Here is a 20904-nt window from a genome sequence, read left to right as displayed (position 1 = left end):
TCTGGGTTTGGCCCAAGAAGCGGATAACTGGGCCACAGGCCCAAATACCGCATCTGCAACTGGACCCGATTTCACCATCACGGCGGGCGGGCTCCTACCCACTCTTCAACTACGTTTGCAGATGCCACCGACTTGTTCGAGTTCCATGCGCGAGCTCGCCTTCATCTTCTCCACTGGCAAAACTTTCATGGCTTGATCCCTTTGCTCGCTTCTTGGAAGCTTCATGCTCGGCCTCCGTCTTCTACCGTCTGCCGCCTCCCTTTCGCTCCCTGCGTCTGGAAGGCGGAAGCTTGCTTTCTTGTTGCGCCTTTTTTGAAGCTTTTTTCCAGAAGGCACACCACCTGTTTGATTAAATGCGCCCGTGGTGAAAATTCTGAAGTTTTAGATTGTCGAAGATGATGGTCTATGAAGGGTTCAAGGATATTCTCAAGATTCAGAAGTTCAGGAGGTTCGTGGGGTACTCCGTGTTCTATTGCTTTACTGCCGTCTTGAGCTACGCTTATACCAACAACACGTGAGTCTTTTGCTGTTTGTTTCAGCTCTCAACTTTATGATTTTCTTATATTTTCGTCCCGCTTCTATTCATCGTTGCTATTGCAGTACTAGAGCTGGATATTCTAGAGGAGACCAGTATTATGCGGCTTACCCGGCCGGAACCGAGTTATTGGGTGATTCTGATAAGGTCTGTTAGTGCTGTGATTGTGCGGCACTTTCTACCTTGTGCTACATTTTCCTTGGTTATTTATGATTTACAACTTATGTCTGATTGATTAATTTGGTCATAGTTGTACAAAGCTGCTCTTGGTAATTGCTTTGAAGCGGAAGAGTGGGGTCCCATCGAGTTCTGCATCATGTCCAAGCACTTCGAGCGCCAAGGAAAGGCGCCGTATGCATATCATGCTGTAAGTATTTGACTTCACAAATGTCGATATACTCGTTTGGTTTTGCATTCCTCTTCTTTAAGGTTACTCGTGTCATTATGAATGTGCTGTTATCGATGGAGAGAACAATTCGAGAGTGCTTTGTTCTTTTATGGACCCCGTTGAAACCACAATGGTTGACTGTTACAATTCAAAAAAAAATTTCTTTCCTCTTTTGTATAGTTGTGTATGTATGGATCAGAAAAAACCAAGCATTTGGAGATGGTGGAAACAATCATTTTCCCTTCCTTTGCTAATTTAAAACAACTGGTTTTTTGTTTCTCATCGTAGTCATCCTTACCATGTCGGCCTTTGTTTTGTGGACTGATGGCTTGACTGATGTTGAAGGAAAAAAACAGTTGCCCTCAGGGAAATCCTTTGACATTACTGTGATTGCCGAACTAGGTCTTAAAAGTCAAGAACTAAGAGGAAAAGAGTAATTGCTCATTCATAGATTAGGTGCTCTGTGTCATTTTCTCTTATCCTAATGGTGCAGTGATACTCTTACCAGCCTTCATGTAAGACTTGAAACTGAAACTGCATCGTGACATTACACAATTAAGCTGCTGGTGCATGGCAGGGTTGTGCAGATCAGGATCCTTAGTTGGTTCTGATCCTTTCGTCTTCAAAGATAGGATTCTAGTACGAATCAAGAAGAAGATCCTGAAAATTTGTCTTACTGAAGCTTGTGATGCCAATAAACTTTGTTATACATGATTACCTACATATAAACCTTTAAAAGAAGGAATGAAGATCAAAGAGGGAGTTCTCATTTGAGAGGTCAAGGTTTTAATCCTTGAATTCGCAAATTCCAACTTAAGCACACTCTTGCATTTGTAGTGTCAACTTCGCACTGCAAAGTTTGTTGCTCCTCATATTTGGTCTCTGTTTTTTTTTTTTTTTTGCTGCAGCAATATTTGGCACACCTTCTCTCCCTTGGACAACTAGATGGATCTGGATAGAGGGAAAATGCTGATACCGCGAGATTTATTTGTTGGACTGTGTAAAGATGAAATTGCAGGAAGGAGGGAACTTCCTGTTTGGATTTGTTAAAAATTGTAAAACCAAGAGCCCGTGGCTTATTTTTATAATTAATATGCTGTATGGTATAAGTGTTATCATATACTAGTTCCGAAAATTAAATTTTAAATAAAAAGAGTATGATTTGATCATGCTGTTCAGGCTACAGATTTTATCATTGCTGCCTATCTATATTTGTTGCTCTTTTTTGGTTTGGTGTTCATTCCACATCCTGTTTTCTCTTATTTAATTTCATTGTGAAGGTAGAGGATATATTTCAGTGGGGGTCATTAGTCATTTCTGAGTAGGTTACTGAACTTTTGATTTAATCACCAAATGAACCAAACTTTCAGTTTCTTGCAATTGTTGCGTTTTGTCCAGAATCCAACTTATTTCCAACAAAATGCTGACATGTTGCTCATGTGACTTGGCATTCTAAAATTTGGCCACATATCAGCCACGTCAGTAGTTCATTGGGAAAACGGTTGGATTTCATTTGAGTCACCTCGATTGAAAGATAAAATTTAAAGATCAGTGTATTGAGTGATTGAAATCAAAATTGAATGATCATCGAAACTTCCACGACCACAAATGGAGTAGAGCTCAGTGAAAAACAGGTATGCATATTGTTCCATACTCTGGTGAAAGCATTTTATCATGTGGGGCTGGAGCTGTGCTTTGTTTGCCCCAACTTGACAGGAACGGGAATATAAAACGCTGCAAGGGTAACAAATGATTGATGAGGCATAGCAGCTCAGTTGGTTGAAAGAGTTCCTCCACGCCTAGTGATATCCTTCCACACGCTACTCTGGAAACGCATTTTACTGCTTATAACCTACTCCTGCTAGAAGAACGGATGGGACGTGGACCTTTCATTGTCGCATGGACGGTCTCCAACCCGAAAAGAAGATGAAGTTTCCTTCTTCTGAGATGCAGATAAAACATGACTAATGGTTTAGCTTTCTGCAGTGAATTATTCTATTCCGTCTAATTCTATAGCGTAGTACCTCAGGGTTGAGTTTGCAATCGCATGTGTGTCGAGTTCATAACAAATCCATAATTCAAGTTTCCGCTTTTAGGGAAAACGCCATTCAAATCTAGCGGTAGAGATTTGGACACTCACTACTTCTACCGAGAGGAAAATCGAAAACGATATATAGCTCTGATTTAATGAGAACTTATCGAAATCCGAAAAAAAGAAAGGCAAATGATCTAAGCTCACTTTCAGGGGGATTAAAGTAAACTACTAAGTTGGAATGAACCTCGAAAAGGTTCCAGCATGCAATTACAGAAGCCATAAAAAGCATAAAGGAGACTGTCGCCTTTGTCTGCCGTCATACCCTACGATAACAGAATTTACTTGGCCGAACTTTCTGGCCCCCTCCAAAGTATTCCAATTCAAAATAGAAACCAAGCATATGCTTTGTGTCTATTTCTTCTTTCTATAGGAACTAAACATGTCTATATTTCGTCATCATCAATGGGCTGATAGTCAGCATACCAATTGCAGCGGCTGATGCTGCATGAATGGAGGCAAGTCACCATTATCCTAAATAAGTACCAAGAGACCAAACACAAAAATCGTGTCGCTGGTACTTTGCGTTACATACGAAGAGCAGTTTTCACTTCTTTTCCCCCGGTGCTAGAAACCCTTCACCAGCTCTCCATTTCGGTTGAAAGTCGAATCAGCCTGGAGAAGATACAAGGTTAGCATGAGTTTTTACGTGGGTAGTGTACAGTAACTCTGACATGATGCTAGAAACTGAAAGATGCATTTCACAATTAGAGAAATATAAGCATCGAAGCCTTCTTTGCACTTCAAAATTGGAAACAGTCAACTAGGCCTGGTTACTGCAATCCGCTTTGTGAGTGACAGAGGAGGCTTGGATAGCCAAAAGATGATCATAAAAATAACTTCTGGGATTCTACAAACTTGGCTCGTCTGTATGATTGGGCACTATTAGCAATATCGTGCCCGATTTAATTTTTATTTTTTTGGTTGAAGTGCTCGATTTAAGTTCAGAGACCAATTACCTCGCAACTTTTCCCTTTCATGCTCGAGCATGTGTAAGCACCCATGCTGGAACTCCTTGAAAGGATATGAGAGCTGAATCTGGGCATGGTCAAACCATCCTGAACACTACAACCATTTTTTAAAGCAGATTCCAGACTCCCGATACTTTGTAGACCTGGAGGACTATGAAGTGATGCACGAGAAATGGAAGTAGAGGTGCGCTTTCCAGACTTGTTCTCCAGAGTCTCCTCTTTGGGTTGACAGACCCGCTCCCTGTGGAAAAGGGCGATCACAGTCAGCAATGCTAAAGCTTTCATCAGTATGATCCACAGGCCAAAAGGAAAAAGAACAATCATTGACATCAACAAGTATCTGGAATCTGCACACATTTCATTGGATTTGCACATGTACGTCCCTCTCGTATAATAATTACATAAGAAGCTTTGCATACTGATCCTCAAATAAAACGCAACTAATTGAGCAAACATATGATAGTATCAAAGATCTGATGTGACCAAAACAATGTTTACCCTACTACTGCAATGGACATTATTCATCCTAAAAAGTAATCAAATAATTGATAGGGCCAATGTCTTTGAAATACTAATCATCTGGAATGGTAGCGTCAGATATGCTGCATCACCTGGGTAAGGAGGCATGCTTTCTGTGTAGTGGCGTACTTCTTCGAGCTTTACCAGAGTCTTCCTCAAGTTCAGCGAATTGTTGCCTGAATTGATCAACTCCACTGTGTTTCACAGAACATTTGCTTACATCAGTGACCAGATCACTTCTTTTGTCAGACAACAATTATCAGCTCCATCTTTTTACATGACATATAACCATGCTCAAACACCACTGCACTCTGGCTCTAGTGAACACCACCCCCCCCCCCCCCCCCTCCAGCTCTCTCTCTCTCTCTCTTCGTATAATGATTATGCATTCAATTTCAGAGGAGTTTTCGATCAAAACAAAAATTTCAGAGTGAGGGATTGTCGATTATGAGGTGGCATGAAAGCATGACCCTAAGAGATATGAGGCTTCACATAAAGCAATAGAAAAAATTGGCTAGCAAACAATAGTTTTTAACACGAGCATAATTGCATTTCTGCATTGCATAGGGACCAATTACTGGATTCGACCATTTCATGATCGTCAAATTAAGTCGCAGAATAAAGAAGGGGACAAATAGCGAGACAGTTTGATATTATTGTCCAGGCTTAATCCACAAGAAGCATATTTATTGAATTCACAGAAACCGAGGGAAAATATCTGTTGCAACCTTAACACCCATGATGTTGGACTAACGGAGCTCAGTCCTTACAACAGCTACTCCCAGACAAGGCAGACAAAGTGAAAAATAATGCATATAATTTTTTACCTTTGCCCACATCAAAACTCCAAACAGAAGCACATTTTTCACACAAAATTTATGGCTGCCTATAACTGTTGCAAGCATACATAATTTTTTCGACATGAATGCATAACATGGAGCATGCAACTTCAAATTATGATTTTAAGATTGCAGTACTGCAATTTAATACTCAGTTTGACTGAAATTTGATCCTCATCATCACAGCCTCGAGACATAAAAAGTCAATTTTTTTCCATCCATTTCTCCTTGTCCAATCACAATTAAAAGATATTTTCCCCTCACCTTGGATACATGAAATGTATTTGCTCAGCCCCTTGAAGGTACTCCTTCAACATCTGTGGATGATACTCCAAAATCTGTTGTCCTTTCAGCATAGTACAAAATTAGATATTTGGTACAAGTAAAATCTTAAGGACATCAAAACCTTTGAAAGTAAAAATGAGCATAACCAACACTCATACCTCTCGGTAGATCAGCTCCCTCACATCATCTTTTGTCAGTTTTCTCCGCTCAAACTCAAATTCCAGCTTTGGAATGGGTTTCATCGACGGCTCACAGTCAACATCGGCCAACCCTTGAAAGTATGGATCAGCTAAAGCCTGTACACAAAACAACCATTTTAAGAAAAGAATTCTTATTTAAGAAAACCCAGAATCCCAAAAACTTTCCTCTTCATTGGGCTATTCTCACCTCTTCAGCAGAAATGCGATCTTCAGGATCAAAAGCAAGCAAACGTTCTAGCAGACGCAGAGCCAATGGATCTGAATCAGGAAATTTTTGTGAAAAGGGAACTGATGGCTTCTTCTTCAAACTAGTTAGATATCTTCTAGCTTTTTCATTCCGTATCTGCAGATTTACACAGAAAGACATGACTATAACCAAGACTGCAGGAACCAGAAAAGAGCTCTCCTGATCTCCTCTGAGAGTTTAATAAAAAGAAAGAAAGAAAGAAAATGCAACAGGAGAAACAAACCCTAGCAATCGATTCATAAGAAGGAGTGCCAAGCAAATCAGTAATGAGATCCAATTGATGCACGACATTCTTCCCAGGAAACAAAGGTTTGCCTGTGAGCATTTCAGCAAATATACATCCTATGCTCCAGATGTCAACAGCAGGGGTATACTGCAATAAGTCATTATTTAAAAAGAAAAATGAATGTGAACCTCAAGTTCTCTCACAATGGAACTACAAGCTTAACATATTTACAGCAATCCCTCCAAGTTGAGGTTAAGCTCCATGTACCGTAATCAAACAAGTGAAGTGCCCTTGCCTCAACATTGACAAGAATTACACAAATCGGGATGGTTAATGTGAGAAAAAGGCATGGACAGTATGAGTTAGCCGTACCAACTTTATGGCAATGACAAGATTCGACATATCATGCTTCAAACAGTGGCAAACCTTGATAAAGTCCAATCAACTATACCATTTACATGCTAACAAGAAAAATAGTGTTTCTCTAAATCCTCCTGTAAGCCTGACAAGGAATGCTAAAAGAAAAGCATTGTAATCGGATAACAAACTTTTGAAATTATTGCTTATTACCCCCCAACAAAAGGAACTTTTGGACTATACAAATAAGCAGCTTCTTGCAACCAAATATGCATAGTTCAGCACAATTCAGTTCACTATGACAAGAACAGTCAAACATACTTCCAACAAAATCATATAAGTAACTTAAGTAACTGAAGAAATGCAGTGCTAACAAAAGCATGCCTTCAGTATGAAGTTACAACTAATTACAGAGTCGTAATTAGCACTTAAAAGTTAGCTAGCGTGGTGCCTGTTATTTCGAAACCTCGTAACCAACCTCAGGATCAAACCCAAATTTTTCGAAAAGTGCAGTTTCAAAGAGATTTGCTAAATTTCTTCCAAAATTAGGCCAACCCTAGAGTCACAATCTCTAAAGAAGGCCCCACTCCAGATTCTCAGCCTCTAGGTATAAGAAAAGCATCTTCGGACATGTTTGGTCCCAATTGAATGGCCAACACACCAAAAGTTAAAAAGAGTTTCAAAAATCAACCTCTACGAGCAAGATTTGTAGATCTTCAGAACAGCAACAGGGTTTAGTTCCTTCTCGTGCAGTTGGTCTAATGAAAATATAGCACCTGCATATGCAATCTCTGATGCACAAAAGAGTACTGTGCAATACTCACAGCTGGTTGGGCAACGTCAAACCACGATATGTGGCTGTTTGCTCAAAGCAACTCTTCTTTAGGAAGTAAAATGATTTTGCAATATCAAATAGCTAAAACTCGTTGATAAGAGCATAATGCCATTATGTTGCTTGTTTGTCAACATACGAAAACACTCAATGTTGATGGATCATGAGAAGCACGCATTGAAGAATTGAATTCTACAGTCATTCCCCTTCTAGACCGGTTTATAATTGATTAATCAAAGTTGCACTGATAAATGCGAAAATATATTTGTAACCGTCGAGTATGATGCATGGTATAAGTGTTTTGCATCGAACAACTTCCCTCATTTTCAGACTGTTAAAGTGAAACCATCTAAGGAACTCAAATAGATGAAAACCAAGTGAATTCACAGCATAAGAAGACAAAAAATCATATGTGATAGCAAATAATAGTGACTAGATTCTATAGGACTGCGAATTACTTACCTTCGAGTAAAAACAGCCACACAGTTCAGGAGCACGGTACCATCGAGTTGCCACATAATCCTTTAAAAATAACTACTATTAGCAATCAACTATTTATGGAAAAATTGTGCCTCAATTAATTACTGAGTCTTAAACAATGTTGGATCAAAGGAAGCACTTTTATCAAAAAAGTTGCCCCCCATTTATAACAAATCTTTCTTGATATGTGCCAGCACGAACCGAAACCATATCAGAAGTGCACTTACACCCAAAAACCATACCCAATAGGCGGAAAAGATTGAATTTCAGTTTAGTTCAGCTTAAGCCATGTCCACACCTCAAGTCTACCAGGTAATTAGATAACCCCCAATAGCTGGCACAACACCAACCAACATGTCCTTCTAGAACTATATGAGTAAGTCGCAAGTAGTCAGCTTAGACATGCAATAGAATTGATGTTTTAAATGCTTTTGGGGAATATATCAATGGTAATATTTCTCGATGGCTCAATTTCAACTTTCGAAAGATTACAGAAGATGCTCTTAATTTTCCATTTGTATGCCAATTTCCAATAAACTTATGTAGATTCAACTTTACAATGTTCACAATAGATCCTTTCGGGTACATGAACTACTATGAAGTCATCAGATTAATTCCTACTAATGTCATATTATCAGCAATTGAACCAAGATAATATTAATAAATTCCCAATTATGTTGGTTCTGGTTCATAATCCATGTTCGTGCATTAAATCATTTCACTAGAAACCTGTATCATATCCCCGCATCACCAATTTTATGATTAAACAAAAAAACCACTAAGGCACATACAGTCCAAAAAATAGCAGTTGGTGTATCACTAAATGAAGCACGAGCAAGCCCAAAATCACAAATCTTCAGCTTGCAGTCTGCATTAGCCAGTATGTTTTTTGGCTTCAGATCACGATGGAAGACATTGGCTGCAAAGCAAACAAATACATCAGAGCAACTACATAAACAGAGAACAGTATAGGAAAAGAAGTCAAGAAAAAATTTGAACAAAGTTGACGCAAAAAATAAGATAATTAATGGACTATCATTAAAAGGTGAGTTCCAACCTGTATGTATATACTTTAAAGCTCGAAGAAGCTGGTACAGGAAAAACTGATGGTGGCCAGGACTGAGATCATCATTGAACTTAATTACTTGGTGAAGATCAGATTCCATCAGTTCAAAGACAACATATATATCCTTAAATTCTCTTGGGCATGGAGGAAGCATTATATGCTTTATTTCTACTATATCAGGATGTTTGAGTAGCCTGAGCAGCTTAATTTCTCTAAGAATGCGTATAGCATCAGAAACATGCTCAAATACATTATTGATCTTCTTTATAGCTACCCTTTCTCCAGAATGAGTATCAATTGCTGATGCAACAATGCCATAGCTTCCCTTGCCAATTACTTCCTGAATTTCATACTGACTTGCCTCACCATATTCGGTGAAGAATTCCTTGTCCGGCATTATCTGAGTCAAATCAGATTATTAGGACCCCAGATGACAAAGGATTGAACCACAAGTGAGAGAAAAAGAAAAAAATGACAGATCAATGATTATTTGATGGTAGAGATATAATAGCTCCCAATTGCCGAGACAATATACTGATCAACTTGGTGATAGATCTCATGTTGGCAGTTTGTTCTTTCCAATGTAACTTGTGCGCTTTTTGCTTAGTCTTGTCATGTGTATTGGACTTATGGATCTAAAGTTGATTGTAATTATGACTGCCATCCAGAAAACATCGACAATACAATAACTACACCATTATCCTCATTTTCTAAGGATATTTCACTTTTTTTATTTCTGACTTAATTTTCTTAAACAAATAAAGCATGAGCCAGAAGTTCCCTTTCCCAAACCATTCAGTCATCATTTCTAACTAACTGTGTAAACTAACTATCGAATCTAGTCCGCCACTGGAGGTCCCAACAAAAAATAAAGGGTAATTTGAAGCTCTAAGGTTAATTTGGTATGAAAAGGATCCTCAAAGTAAGTGCTACACAGGACCATATGGAATTGGATAGAATGAGTATTGCACCTCTTCTGATAGCTGTAAAAAGAAGGTACACAGCGTAGATATGAATTCAATCTTTCCATTCACATGTTCAAAAGGTAAGGAATGGACAGCGCATGAAACTATGAACACGAACCTAGCATGAATCCTGGAAAAGTGAGGTCATGACAGGAAATCAACGCGGCATTACACAAGGCAGAAACAGCATAGGCACTAAAGCATTGTCTGGTAGAGTTTCGCTATGCAGATGGACATCTAACAAGTTTAAGTACCAATTCAGGACACTAGAACTCAGTAATAAACCTTCCTTTTTTTTGGCCAAAAAACTCAGTAGCACACCTTGCAAGTAGGAATCAACTCCTTAATGATCCATATCTATCAAGTACCAGCACCGGAAGAAAATTGTATATGGTCTATAACAAGAACTTAACGTCTGAAACACCAAAGTCATGATCAAATGAGTAAATGCCAAATAACGATGGCTCTAAACTCACACATTTGCCTCCTCATAGATCAACGAGTAGAATTTAATTACTTCCGTACCTACCACCAAATGCCACTAGACTTGGAGCAGTGTTCGGATGCTCAACATTGCCAATTCGGTCGAACTACTTTAAAGTTCAGATTTACAGAACAAATAGATAGCAGGGACAATGTAATTACATGACAACCACTCAACCTATGAAAACCCAGAAGCTAGAGTGTTGAAGAAAGGATTGAAGCCAAGTACCCAAAACAGAAGAAATGAACAAGAACAGAGAGAAGATATAACCCCCCCAAAAAAAGAACACCTTTTCTTTCTCTTCTGGGGTTAGCAATCCGACCCAGGAGGTGAACTACCTCGGTAGTCACAACCCTCTCAACAATCTCCGAATCCAACGCAAAGACGAAAGTTGCATTTAACGCCCGGGTATTTCGAAAGTGCTATGTTTGGTCGAGTAAAGTAACAAGAAATGTATATAAATACGGGGAAATGACACTGGAGAGAGCCCAACGGGTCAGAAATATCCAGAATAGCTGGTGAACTGAGCTGTCTTCGTCATCCATGAATCAACAACAACAACCAGCCATCTTATCTCCGATTCTCCGCACAGATAAAACAAAAAATTGAAAAAAAAAAAACCCCAAAAAAATAAATAAACGAATAAACAAACGACACCCACCTAAGAAAGAAAGCTGTAGCTTCTGAGCAAATTGTACAATTTCTTTTTCCTTATAAAAAAAGGAGCCATACAAATGCAACACAAGGATATATAATAATGTCCCCGCAAAGAGAGACGAAGGGTTACAAGAATGGAAAATAATTTGTGCTCCAGAAAAAAAGGGCGGGGGTGGGGAGGGAAGAAAAGGGTAAAAGGACAAGAGATCGAATGCGCATAGAAAAGCCGACCTTATCTTATCAAAAAAGAACCCAAGAAAATGGGGAAGCGGATACGGTGGGGAGGGGGAGGTGGCCTCTGGTCCTGACCTTATCCTCTCGCTGCAGGTGCAGGAACCACAGACACCCTCTTTCTTCCTCCTCCTCTTCTTCCTCTTCCTCCTCTTCCTCCTCCTTCTTGGCGACCCAGTTTCTCTTTTGAGCTGAATCTGAACAGGGGAAAAGATCCAACTGTAGCTGGAAACCCTAAGCTCTCTTTCCCCCCTTCCTTCCTTCCCCGAAGCAGCGGCCGCCTGTCGACCAAGAACGGTCAAGAAACGGCGTCGGGGGGGGTGGGCCGACTCCTGGAGCCGAGACGCGGACCGCGAGGTCTTAAAGGAAGGAACTTGGGGGGGAGTTATATCTCCGAGACGAGAATCTCACCTTCCCCAGCAGAATAAAAAGCAGGGGGGAGTGGGTAGGGACTGCGCGATATTTTACGCGGCGAACAGAAACAGTGATCTTTCTAATTTGTTAATTAATTAGACGAAAAAAAAAGAGTTTACCAAGTTTTAATGATGTTACCTTTTTGGGTGATCTTATGGTCATTAGAACTTCTGGGAAGCAATTAGACACGCTTGACTGTTGGATCCTCGGTGTTTGGCCTGTTTTACCTCACCAAAGGATGGTGTTTCCACCTCTCTGGACTATAACGCCTTATTTTATAATCCGGTTACCGATCTGGCCAAAGACCCCCCCTATTACCAAGAATATGTTTTTCCCTGCCTCCTTAGTAGGCAGTATCCCTTATAGGCATTTTACAACCCTGAAAAATCGAAGGGAGAGATTTTAGGGTTTGAGACTTTTAAGGACCTGCTCCAGCATTATGAAACATGTACCTTTAATTCTGATGTAGTCGTCGAGTTTAATGTTTGGAATAAGTAACAAAGAAAACCTTTCCGTTGATTTTACCCACGACTTTCTATCTAGAATTTAAATATTAAAACGAGTACTTTAAATTTGAGAAAAACTATGAGAATAGCACATGTGATACCACGTGATAAAGATTAGGCATTTCGAAAGATTTGAGATAGCACTATGTTCACGAGAGTTACCGAACTAAATTAAAGTGTTTAAAAGGGCTGTAGAATTTGTATAGAGAAAAATTCATCCATTAAAGATACTTTGTTTGGTAATCTCACTAAAGGAAGGGAGCTGAAACTCCAACGTGGGCCTCTTCGCCTTGTCCGTTTTCATTACGGTGGGCTCAACAGATACATTTCTTATTTTAACGTGCTGGTGCCAGTACTCCTACCCCCAAATTCCCCCTATTCTTTTTCTTCCCAAAGAAGAAGGGAATACCCTCTTTTTAATTTACATCTTGAGGATCTCGAGATAAAATTTGTATAAAGAAAAAAAAAATCAACCCATTAAAGATACTTTGTTTGGTAAGACAATTTTCTTTTTCTTTTTTTTGTTTTCAATTTCACTTCTTATGCCATTATATATTTCTACAGTTTCGTGATTTTTTAAAACTTTCAAAACTTTTTTCAAATTCAAAATTTAGATAAAACCCACCTTTTCTAGCAAATCCAGACAAGCTAGTGTCGAAAATGGAGAACACAACGTGAGAGTTGGTCACACGTTCCTTTGTTTTTTTTTTTTTCCCCGTGCTTATGAAACTCCTAAAAACGTTCGTTGACATTATTGGTCCAAACTTAATTGTAAATGTACGGAACCGTATTAAGCATCTTAGAACATAATCTAATGTAAAATCAAAATAAAACCTTCACAAAAGAATCCCGATTACGTAGGCGAATAGTATTTATCCCTCTTATTTTTGCGTGCAAAATGTGCTGGTATGGAGAAGTTATGATATAGACCGAGTCCATGTAGACCAATATCATTGTAGCCGTTGATTGCGCGAATCCCACGGTGGGACCCACGCATTATTAGCTTAATCGTGTTGATCTGTATAGACCGAGTTTATTTAATTATCTTTCTGCTAGTACTAAGTATTGCTTTGGACATATCACCATGAGTGAACGTAATCGACGGCTGATCAACATTGAAATGATCATTTTCTTGACCATTCAAATGTTTAATTTTTTAAACTTATCTTGGTATGAATTGTTCTTCTCTCAAAATGTTTGGACTAAGTCAATGTGACAGCTACCATACAATGAACCACGTGATAACGAGAGTTTAATCTACTCTCCTATTTTTTATTTCGTAACTAATCGAGTTGACTTTTGAGAATGATCTCATCAAGATCCCATCAACTAAAATTAATCGAAAATAGAATGGAAGTTTGCTTCTTTGCAAGCAATGCTGTAAGTGCTCCGATTGACAAATTCAAACTGAGCAGTGAACGGGGCTTAGGCTCAAAAATGATTTTTGCTTAATTGCATGTTGGAGCCACCGCGCAAAGGGTTTAATAACAATATACCCGTCGTTACCATTACATGCGACTGTCTCCAAACTATTCAGAGCATATTGGTCATCGACGATGTTGATTTCAATGACCGTGCTCGAGACTGAGGTTGCTAGGCCGCCACAAATTTAAAGAGGAACCAATTTAAAGTGCATGAATTGTTAAGTCTTTCCACGGTAGGAATTGCATCATTCATCTTCGCCCATACTCGAGTCTATGGTAAAAGCTTTTCTGACATTTTGAAATCGCATTTTCTTCGTATTTCCATCTCAAGAAAAAAATTAGCAAAATTTGGCTAACTCAAATTTAACGAGCCACATGACCCAAAAATAAAAATAAAAATTAACGAGCCCAATTCGATATTGGTAATATTTTAACCCATTTTTCCAAAGCCCAAAAAACAAGTCTTAAACGGGTCAAAGCCCAGCCCACAAACGACGAAGTTGTCGTTTCCTTCTTCTTCTTCTCCGCCGAGGAAGCTGCTGCGTCCATGGCCGACGCGCCTCCGCCGACGGTTTGGTGAGCTAAGACCTCAGGCTGCTGCTGCATTCACGGTAAGGTACGACTCCATGGGAAGCTCGGAGTCGAATGTAGCCATTTGCGACGACAGTTTCTAGTTCTGCGTTAACCATTCGAATGCCTTGTCGTCGCAGCTTCCGCCTCGTTCTTGTGTCGATCAGTCCCTTCGCGCGACGCGTGACTGTATCAGGGACGACGCGCTCAAGAATCGGCCGAGCCCGACCGGACAAATCTACCCAGAAACTGCTCTTTCTGTCTCTCGCTATCTCATCAGGTACCTCTCGCTCTTCAGGCTCCGGCAGAACCTTGGGAAATTTCCCGCGGTCCCTGTTATTTTTTTTTTTGGTAAGGTTCCGCGGTCCCTGTTATTCATCGCCCTTATTCGGCAAGTTTCCAATTCTATTGTTTCGTGTGTTGGGTTTTGAATCGCGGGTTGCGTGTTGAAAAATTTTGGGTGTTGCAAAATTGTAGCTTCAGCTTTTCTGTTTAGTTGATTTTTTTTTGGGGGGGGGGGGGGGGTGTGGGGGCATATAGCTTTGCCAGAAACCTGTAAATTCCGCGGGGTTTTCAATGGAATTTGCGCCATGGTCTTATTATTCCTGTTTTATGGCCACGGTAAATTCTTTAGAGGTCCCTATATGGGGAATTCAGTACGTTGGTAATAATTTGACCGTGAAGGATCCTAATCTGTGTGCTCGTTTATATGAGCATAAAGGTTATAAGAGCAAGTGTGAGTATCTGATCGCCAATCCTGAGTGTAACTCTGGCGGGTTCTGTCACTACATTTCATTATTCTTCTGTGATTGCAAGAAATTCACGAGTGTGGGGTATGCCATGCTGGCATTGTGGCTGGCTGCTCTGTTTTACTTGTTGGGCAACACTGCAGCAGATTACTTCTGTTGTAGTTTGGAGAAGCTTTCTAGTCTTCTGAAGTTGCCTTTCTCTGCTTCCGCTTGGTTATGGAGCTCCTGATGTGTTTGCTAGCATTGCTGCATCCGTGGGGAAAGATGCAGGGGAGGTGGGTCTTAATAGCCTGTTGGGTGGTGCTGTTTTTGTTACTTGTGTTGTTGTGGGGGCTATTTCTTTCTGTGTAGCAGAAAAGAGGGTTCAGATTGATAGGAGGTGTTTCATCAGAGATATATCCTTCTTCCTCTTCACTTTGATGTGCCTTGGTATTATTTTGATTGTTGGGGAGGTCAGTGTTGGGGTGCTATTGCATTTGTTTACGTGTATGGGCTTTATCCGTTCACAGTTGCTGCCAATGAGATGCTGAGGAAACAAGCCAGGAATTAACACTCTTGCTGGTCTGGGAGTTTCAATGTTTTTGCTTATTCCCTTCATTTTTGTCTATTGTTTTTGCTTAATTTCGTTCCATGGACAACGAAGTTGGCGCATGATAGAAGAGTTCTTGTAAGCAAATGTTTAAGCAAATGTCATTTTCATGTCAATGGTTAGCTGATCGGACTTTCTCTTATCAATAGTTCTTTATAAATATTTCAATTTTAGGTTTTTTACGTTCTTTATTTGATTTACTAAATTTTTTTATTGTTTAATTTACTTTTTTAATTTGATGTGAAGTTTTTATCAAATAACATATACACGTGAAGAACTTAAAGTGGTTTAAATGGGTGTGTGTGGATTTTCCTATATTGGGTTGAATATTAATGTGTTTTATTGATATGGGTTGGGTCGGGTAGGGTGTGGGTCATTAAATTTACAATATTCTAAGCTTTAATCATGATCTCACCAAGAAATCAAGAACCCTAGATTGGGAGGATCGGTAGAGAGAGACCCAAGTGCTTCACTTTTTGATAAAAATGAGAAACCCAATTTCAAACCCACAAAAATAGGGAAATTCCACACTTGCCTTAAATAATCGATGAAATCGCCATCCGAGGATGTTGCTGGGAGTTTTATAGAGGTCGCCGGAGTCTAGTCTGGTCGGGCTATCTCACTGTCAGTTGTCATTGGGGTTTAGAGGTCACGAGGTCGGTGAGAAAAAGCGAACTTGGCAAAGAAGAAATAAGGTGAGAGAGAATTGGTGGGCGGTCTGGGCTACGAGTGAGGAGTGACAAATCAGTGGAGAAAGTGAATTTACATTGGGACGAGGCCTTAGTTAATTAAGTTCTTTGTTTGGTTGGAGAGAGAGAAACAAAGGAAGAACCAAAGAAAGGATTTGGAGATTCAGATGAAATTAAGAATCCGAAAACTCGGCTCGGCCCAAAATTGTTTAGCTCAAATTGCTTGGACGTCATTTTAGGGCCAGATTCTAATTTAGTTTCAAGACAGGCACCGACCTAGCCTCGATGGACTTGAGCCTGAGCGTTGGTGACTTGGGTGTGCTAGCCAGGTAACCGAGTGGTGTCGTTGAGGACCCAAGCACGGCCTCAAGAGACTTGGGCCCGGCCTTTGACACTCAGGCCCAACTGCAGAGGATCCGGGGGTGGGCGTCGAGATTCCCCCGCCCAATCGTCGGGATCTCCGGTTGAGATCTCCCAAGTTCACTTTTTTTCACCAACCTCGCGGTCTCTAAACCCCAATGACAACAGACATTTCGACAACCTGACTAGACTAGCCTCCAACAACCTCTATATAACTCCTAACAACATCCCCATATGGCGATTTCGTCTATTATTTAAGTCAAGTGTGGAATTTCCCTATTTCTGTGTGTTTGAAATTGGGTTTCTCGTTTTTAATGAAAAGTGAAGCAATTGGGTCTCTCTCTGTTGATCATCCCAATCTAGGGTTCCTGATTTGTTGGTGAGGTCATGATTAAAGCTCAGAGTAATGTAAATTTAATGAAACATACCCAACCCGACCCATCCATTTGACGGCCCTACATGTGGGTAGCCTTCCTCTTCCCTAAGCTAGGGTTTCCTTCAATTTATTATTTTGTTGAAAATTAGGTTCATTTGCCGTATTATCCCTTGTTTATTTACAGAGTTTTTCTTTCATTGCGCACAGAACAGCTGTGATTGAGGCATAACTTGGTCCTGGAGGAGTAATAGCACAAACTGGTCTGCTGGTCATAATATTTTTCTCTCGTTCATATTGTGCCATACAATATACACAACAATGTCGGTGACAGCAGGAGTGAGTGACACTGTAATTGCTGTTAGGGATAAACTTAGGGGTAAAATTGGACAGACTAAGGTCAAAAGGTATTGGCCTGGTAAAGTTCCTGAGTGGGCAGATGAAGCTGATGAAGAAGGGGATATCAGGATGGCCAGGGCAGTTGCCCTGGAGAAAGCTTTCCCTACTCATGAACATTCAGATATTAGCAAGAAAGATGATCCCAGGCTGCGGCGTTTGGCTGAGAGCAGGATAGATAACCGTGATGAAATCAGAGCTGATCACCGTCGCATTCGGCAAGCTGAGATCGTTTCTACCATTGAAGAGGAAAACAGAAGACAGGAGGGTCTGGAAGCGGAAGAAGAGGATGCAGAGGCTTTAGAAGAAAGGAGAAAAAAGATAAGGGAGAAGTTGCTTCTGAGGGAACAGGAAGAGGCGGCGGCACTCCTTCCTGAAGAGGAGGAGGAGGAAGAGGAGGAGGAAGAAGAGGAATCCGAGTATGAGACGGACTCAGAAGAAGAGACGAAAGGTATTGCCATGGTGAAACCGGTTTTTGTCATCAAGTCAGAGAGGGATACTATAGCTGAAAGACAGCGGCTTGAGGCAGAAGAAAGAGCCCTTGAGGAGCTAGTGAAGAGGAGACAAGAGGAGAGAAAGGCGGAGACGAAGCAGATTGTGGTTGAGGAGATCAGGAAAGATGAAGAAATTCAAAAGAATCTGGAAATGGAGGCGAACATTGCTGACGTGGAAACTGATGATGAGCTTAACGAGGCTGAGGAGTATGAAGCTTGGAAAGCAAGAGAGATCGCAAGGATCAAGAGGGATAGAGAGGACCGTGAAGCAATGTTGAAGGCGAAGGAAGAGATTGAGAAGGTGAGAAACATGACAGAGGAGGAAAGGAGGGAGTGGGAAAGAAAGAATCCCAAATCTACTTCGGCATCAAAGCAGAAGTGGAGGTTCATGCAGAAGTATTACCACAAGGGTGCCTTCTTCCAGTCAGAAGCCGATGACCATGCTGGAACGGCTGGATCAGATTACATTTACAGCCGCGACTTCTCTGCTCCAACTGGAGATGATAAGATGGACAAAACTATTTTGCCCAAAGTCATGCAAGTCAAGCACTTTGGTCGGAGTGGAAGGACGAAGTGGACTCATCTTGTTAATGAAGATACAACTGATTGGAACAATCCGTAAGTTTGACTTATCTATTGATTATTTCACTCTGATGTAGTTCTCCTAATTCTCTTCCTTACATCTCCACACCCTGTGGACACCTCTCTTATTTGCGTAATTGAGATTGACGTGCATTCTTAATAGTAATTTGATGACTATGGAGGGTGTCTACAGCAAAGTTAACTGGATATTATGCTTGTCAAAATTATTAACTTTTATTGTGATCTTTTTATGATAAAACTAGCAGCTGTTTGACATGACGCGTGGTGAATTGTACGGGTCTGCTTATTCTTGTTGCAATATGTTAAGAGTTATGTTAAATGCTACGGTCTAAAGTTGTTCAAGGGGGATTGTACATGAGAACTCATTTGTCATTCCTGAGTTCTTCATGGAAAAACGAAGTTCCTTTATTTGGTCTGGACATTTAAAAAATCAATAACTGCAAAGGGAAGTTTGTTTTGGTTCTATTGATGCCATCTTTCTATGGATATGGCAGTCCGTCTTGTTTCCAGTGCACTTACCTGAGACTGGACATAATTCGATGTTTGCTTGTGATGCAGTTGGACCTACAATGACCCTCTCAGGGCAAAGTACAATGCGAAGATGGCTGGAATGGATGCTCCCATATCGAAACCCAGAGGAAGCAAGAAATTGAAGGACTGGGAGTCTCGATGAGTTGTTGCAGTGCCGAGGAGTACCCATAGGCCAGATTTTTATCGTTAGGTGTTTTGTAGCAGAGACCATTTGTTTCTAGGCTGAGGCAGCACTGGATAATGTAAGAGGGGTTGACGTGCGAAAGATGCAAATATTGATGTAATCTTGATGGTCGTTGGAAGAAGTCCAGCATATCAAATTATAATCAGTTAATGATTATTCATGACATATCTATTTTTCTGGTGTTATATTTGTATGCCCGCCATCTTTCCGTCTTCGTGCTTGGGCATGGCGTTGCTTGATCGATCTAGATTTGGCCTTGTGGAACTCGCCGCCAAGCTTGGTCTTCCCAACGAAGAGCTGCTCCGTCTCCAGATCTAGAGGAACTTGCTGATGGTCCATCTCCAGGACGAACTCCAAATCTAAGGCCACGACTCGTCGGGTGGAGGAACTCACAGCAGTTAGTGGGCGAACTCCAAATCAGGGACAGGAGTATGAATAAGCCGAGAGGAAAGCCAATAGTTTCGTACCCACGGATTAGGTTTCACACTTGAGTATTCATTCCAGCCTTGGGGAAACCCACATTGGACGACATCGAGAAGTTTGCAAGTGTTGAATATCTTCTTTCTTTTTTTGTCAGAAAGTGTTGAATATACACTTGCCATGGATGGACAGAGTAAGATCTATGGATGCAATGGTCGGCTTTGACGCAGCGCCAGCAACTGCGCTGGTGACTGGAGGGAGGAGGTGGCCGTAAACGGAAAAGGAAGACGAGTGAGAAAAAAAGAGCTGATCTTTTAATTGTTTTTTTGTTGTTTACATGTCATGGACACGTCGATTTTTGTTGATTTTTAGTTCAAAAGTATATGCCACGTCAGCCTATGACGTAGTGATACTTTAACCACTTAATACTTTCTCAAATAGAAGAGCCGCTAAAATTTGCAATGCGCGAGGGTTACCTTTTCACATCATAATACATATAAAAAGAAAGCGGGGAAAGCTGAATGTACATTATCAGTGCAGAAATAAGTTAGAAAACAGAGTCATGTTAATAATTTTTGGGGAATGACTTATCATTGTCAAAGACCCTGGTTGGGTATATATTACCAGGGATCATCCGATGGTCCCAAACCATAACTATGCATGGGCAAAGACTGTAGTACTGACTAAATGAGGTGACTCACACCTGCTATTTAATGTCCAAAATCGGGTGCTAAGAAGTTTCGATGCCTTGAATTAAATTATATGGCCTGGAGCATAAAGGTTGAAGACCTTTTGGTACGCGGCTATTTAGACTTGATCATACCCCAGGTTAAAGGGAATCTCTGGCTGAAAAAAGGTTGAAGACCCAATACGAAAAATTTCTTCCTCTTCAGTGCCGGCTGAAAAAACATTGTTCCTAATGAATCTATGGCTGTCTAGCCAAAAACAACCATAAGAAAAAAGACAACAGAACTTCAAACTCCACCAGATTTCGAGGCCTGAGTCTACTACGGTTTCTGTTTTGTTTTACCGGACGAAAACGGACTGCAGAGGCAAGACGAATAGGAGCAGCAGATTGAAGCAAATGAAAGCGGGTGTTTCGCCGATAGCAATCTAGGTAATATAGACTTCAGTGCTTCCTTTCCCCGTCAGAATCCATGATCCTATTTCACCCCTGTGAAAGGTTATAGCTTGAATTTAACCAAATGGCCGTGAGTGAACAATGAAT

General features: G+C 40.6%; 3 protein-coding genes across 11 annotated transcripts; 2 read left to right on the top strand and 1 right to left on the bottom strand.

Annotated features, from left to right (window-relative positions):
* The first annotated feature begins 119 nt into the window (after positions 1–119).
* Positions 120–2095, top strand: LOC115670701 (uncharacterized). Its single transcript, XM_030592030.2, has 4 exons — positions 120–514; positions 601–682; positions 786–902; positions 1832–2095. The coding sequence occupies exons 1-4, from the start codon at positions 396–398 to the stop codon at positions 1880–1882; spliced, it is 369 nt and encodes a 122-aa protein (XP_030447890.1). The 5' UTR covers positions 120–395; the 3' UTR covers positions 1883–2095.
* A 1078-nt stretch (positions 2096–3173) lies between these two features.
* Positions 3174–11711, bottom strand: LOC115670696 (mitogen-activated protein kinase 9-like). 5 transcript variants are annotated; one of them, XM_030592020.2, is made up of 11 exons: positions 11375–11708; positions 9029–9437; positions 8763–8890; positions 7954–8013; positions 6300–6449; positions 6017–6172; positions 5788–5925; positions 5609–5682; positions 4598–4699; positions 3975–4227; positions 3174–3630 (listed from the first exon to the last, which is right to left on the bottom strand). In XM_030592020.2, the coding sequence occupies exons 2-11, from the start codon at positions 9432–9434 to the stop codon at positions 3583–3585; spliced, it is 1515 nt and encodes a 504-aa protein (XP_030447880.1). In that variant the 5' UTR covers positions 9435–9437; positions 11375–11708; the 3' UTR covers positions 3174–3582. The 5 variants fall into 5 exon arrangements, with proteins under 5 accessions (XP_030447880.1, XP_030447885.1, XP_056166047.1 ...); XM_030592025.2 differs by having other exon boundaries at positions 11453–11708; XM_056310072.1 differs by lacking the exon at positions 11375–11708 and adding an exon at positions 11148–11283.
* Positions 11712–14192: 2481 nt separating this feature from the next.
* On the top strand, positions 14193–19441 carry LOC115670697 (uncharacterized). 5 transcript variants are annotated; one of them, XM_030592027.2, is made up of 4 exons: positions 14193–14329; positions 14429–14568; positions 17259–18556; positions 19100–19441. In XM_030592027.2, exons 3-4 carry the CDS (start codon positions 17370–17372, stop codon positions 19212–19214), a joined length of 1302 nt encoding a protein of 433 aa, XP_030447887.1. In that variant the 5' UTR covers positions 14193–14329; positions 14429–14568; positions 17259–17369; the 3' UTR covers positions 19215–19441. The 5 variants fall into 5 exon arrangements, with proteins under 5 accessions (XP_030447887.1, XP_056165905.1, XP_030447888.1 ...); XM_056309930.1 differs by having other exon boundaries at positions 14196–14334; positions 17264–18556; XM_030592028.2 differs by having other exon boundaries at positions 14196–14334.
* Positions 19442–20904: the final 1463 nt, after the last annotated feature.

This window comes from Syzygium oleosum, unplaced genomic scaffold (genome assembly GCF_021117445.2).
Source record: "Syzygium oleosum isolate NSW1041296 unplaced genomic scaffold, Sole_v2.1 Sole_v2.03, whole genome shotgun sequence".
NCBI lineage: Eukaryota > Viridiplantae > Streptophyta > Magnoliopsida > Myrtales > Myrtaceae > Syzygium > Syzygium oleosum.
This window is presented reverse-complemented; position numbering and strand designations above follow the sequence as displayed.

Bases quoted from the DNA above. Each gene is read 5' to 3' on its own strand.
- LOC115670696 (XM_030592020.2), bottom strand. From the start codon at position 9,434: ATGCCGGACAAGGAATTCTTCACCGAATATGGTGAGGCAAGTCAGTAT. The intron at 5,683-5,787 runs GTATGAGTGTTG...AAAGGACAACAG, and splicing joins GGGAGCTGATCTACCGAGAG to ATTTTGGAGTATCATCCACA. The intron at 3,631-3,974 runs GTAATTGGTCTC...TATCTTCTCCAG, and splicing joins TGAAAGGGAAAAGTTGCGAG to GCTGATTCGACTTTCAACCG.
- LOC115670701 (XM_030592030.2), top strand. From the start codon at position 396: ATGATGGTCTATGAAGGGTTCAAGGATATTCTCAAGATTCAGAAGTTC. The intron at 683-785 runs GTCTGTTAGTGC...ATTTGGTCATAG, and splicing joins TATTGGGTGATTCTGATAAG to TTGTACAAAGCTGCTCTTGG. The intron at 903-1,831 runs GTAAGTATTTGA...TTTTTGCTGCAG, and splicing joins CGCCGTATGCATATCATGCT to CAATATTTGGCACACCTTCT.
- LOC115670697 (XM_030592027.2), top strand. From the start codon at position 17,370: ATGTCGGTGACAGCAGGAGTGAGTGACACTGTAATTGCTGTTAGGGAT. The intron at 18,557-19,099 runs GTAAGTTTGACT...CTTGTGATGCAG, and splicing joins ACAACTGATTGGAACAATCC to TTGGACCTACAATGACCCTC.